This window comes from Rana temporaria, chromosome 12 (genome assembly GCF_905171775.1).
Source record: "Rana temporaria chromosome 12, aRanTem1.1, whole genome shotgun sequence".
Classification (NCBI taxonomy): Eukaryota; Metazoa; Chordata; class Amphibia; order Anura; family Ranidae; genus Rana; species Rana temporaria.
Window position 1 is genome coordinate 42,962,092 of NC_053500.1, and position 2,343 is coordinate 42,964,434.

The following is a 2,343-nucleotide window of genomic DNA, read 5'->3' on the forward strand; positions in this document are numbered from 1 at the left end:
AAAGGGGTTGTAAAGGAAAAAAAGAAAAAATCATAATAAGCATCCTTTACCTGCAGACATTCCTCTTTTCACTTCCTCATTGTTCGTTTTTGCTCAGAAGTTGCTCTATTTCTTCTCTGTTCTGTTCACTTCCTGCTTGTCTGATTGTTACTCACCGCCGTGAAGGGAGGCTTTACTGCGGTGGTCAGTGACGTGCTCGCCCCCTCCTGGGAACTACATCTGTGCGGCAGGACGCTCTCTACGTGTTAGAGACTTCAAGGAGGTGAGAATTACTGGGCGTGCTGCAATGCATACTGGGAAATGTAGTTCTTACATGAACGAGCGCCGCAAACCAGGAAGTGAATGAGAGAACAGAAACAAGAACGCCGGAGGTGATATAGATGAAGGAATTTAATAGGTATTTACTTGTTTTTTAACAGAATCATTACACTATTCTGTCTGTCTACCTTGCAGACATTAATGTTAGGCAAAATGTTTTTTTCCTTTACAACTCCTTTAAATCAGGAAGGCCTGTGTAGATCTAAATGATATTTTGAAATCAGATTGCACAGTGTATGGCCATACATAGATATATATTAAAGCAACAACAATTATACAGACTACATGAAAGGAAGAAAGATATTTACTTTTAGTAAGGACTGTGCTAGCACAACCACTGATGTGTGGTAGGATACTTTTTTTTTTTTTTTTCACAAAGTGAGATTGCATTAAGTTCCAGTTGCAGTGTAAGGTGGCGGATTGTATCACACTTCTATTTCCCGCCCCTCAGCAATGCGTATTTTGACCATTTCCAAGTTGGAAAGGCATCACCATTGTGTTCCTTTTCTTATAGTGACCTGTGCTCCTTTATCATTGTGCACAATTTCTCTAGAGCCTCTTTAACCCCTTCTCCAGTAAGCCCACTGCAGCCAAATACGGCCCACTTATTATATTGAATCCTCTCCAGATCAAGACGTTGTGCCACTTCGGAAGGGGAACAAGCGCCCTCCAGATCCTGCTTGTTGGCCAGTACAATGAATGGTATGTCCACAATTTCTGTAAAGTTTAATACCATAAACAGGTTTTCCTTGGCTTCCTGGAATCTCTCAGTGTCTGTACTGTCCACCACAAACACAAAGCCATTACAACCGGATAAATAATGTCTCAACAAAGGCCAACCCTTCGCTCCCAGGCCAACATCCCATACCAAGAGTGGCATGTCATCTACAATGTTCAACGACTCCGCATTATATCCAATTGTTGGTATTGTTTGCACCACTTCATTCAACTTCAGTCTGTAGAGAATCGTAGTCTTCCCTCCTCCATCCATTCCGATCATTACAACTAATGCTTGTTGTATAGTCCTCCTTCCACAGAAGCCTTGAACCCTGCTCACCAGGCTGCCCATGTCTAGGACAACCACAGCTATGACAAGGAGTCTTCAAATGGATGCAGACTTCCTTACGTAGCAGGAGCACTTCTAAGTCTCCCATAGTATCTCTTCCTCCTGCTCTGCTTGTGCAATGCTGTACTTTCCACGCTGGAGCTTGTTGGGTCACATGACCACTTGAAGAGGTATCACATGATTACTTAACAAAAAAAGAAAGAAAAACTTTATTGCTCTTCACAGAAATGTACAACAGTTGAATTGTTTATCCCAAGATTTTTTTAGGCCTTGGAAAAGATTATAAAAAAAAAATTATAAAAATGCCCAAAATCTTTCCCATAGTTTGCAGACACTATGCCCCGGATTCACATACATCGGCGCATATTTATGCCGCTGTAGCGTATCTCTTTTACGCTACGCCGGCACAGCGCACAGAAGCAAGCATTGGATTCACAAAGCACTTGCTCCCACTCGCTGTTAAAGATACGCTGGGTTTCCTTGGCGTAAGCCAGCGTAGGTGGAAGTGGGCGTGAGCCATGCTAATGAGACGTGACCCCATGCAAATGATGGGCCAAGCGCCATAGAAGTACTTAAAATGAACGGCGCATGCGCCGTCCCGTGGCCGCATCCCAGTGCGCATGCTCAGAATTAGGGTTGCCACCTCATACCTTTAAGACAGAACACATATTAATTACTCAGGTTCTGTGGCTAATTAAGGTGGTAATTAGACTCATTTGATGCCTTACCTGCATTAAATTAGCCTCAGAACTTGTGTAATTCATATGTGTTCTGTTTTAAAGGGATGAGGTGGCAACCCTACTCAGAATCACGTCGAGACAACTGCCTAAGATACGTCGAATCACTGCCTACGACGTGAACGTAACCTACGCCTAGTCATATTCACGTACAACGTAAACGACAAAAGATAGGAAGGCTTGTGTTCCCTGGTCCATACCTTTGCATGAGTTGCGCCTCCT

General features: G+C 43.3%; 1 protein-coding gene across 1 annotated transcript; it reads right to left on the bottom strand.

The window, feature by feature from the left end:
* Positions 1–600: 600 nt before the first annotated feature.
* LOC120919604 (ADP-ribosylation factor 1-like) lies at positions 601–1,571 on the bottom strand. Its single transcript, XM_040331831.1, has one exon. The coding sequence runs from the start codon at positions 1,385–1,387 to the stop codon at positions 827–829; it is 561 nt and encodes a 186-aa protein (XP_040187765.1). The 5' UTR covers positions 1,388–1,571; the 3' UTR covers positions 601–826.
* Positions 1,572–2,343: the final 772 nt, after the last annotated feature.

Excerpts from the sequence above, each read along its gene's own strand:
- LOC120919604 (XM_040331831.1), bottom strand. The coding sequence starts at position 1,387 with ATGGGCAGCCTGGTGAGCAGGGTTCAAGGCTTCTGTGGAAGGAGGACT.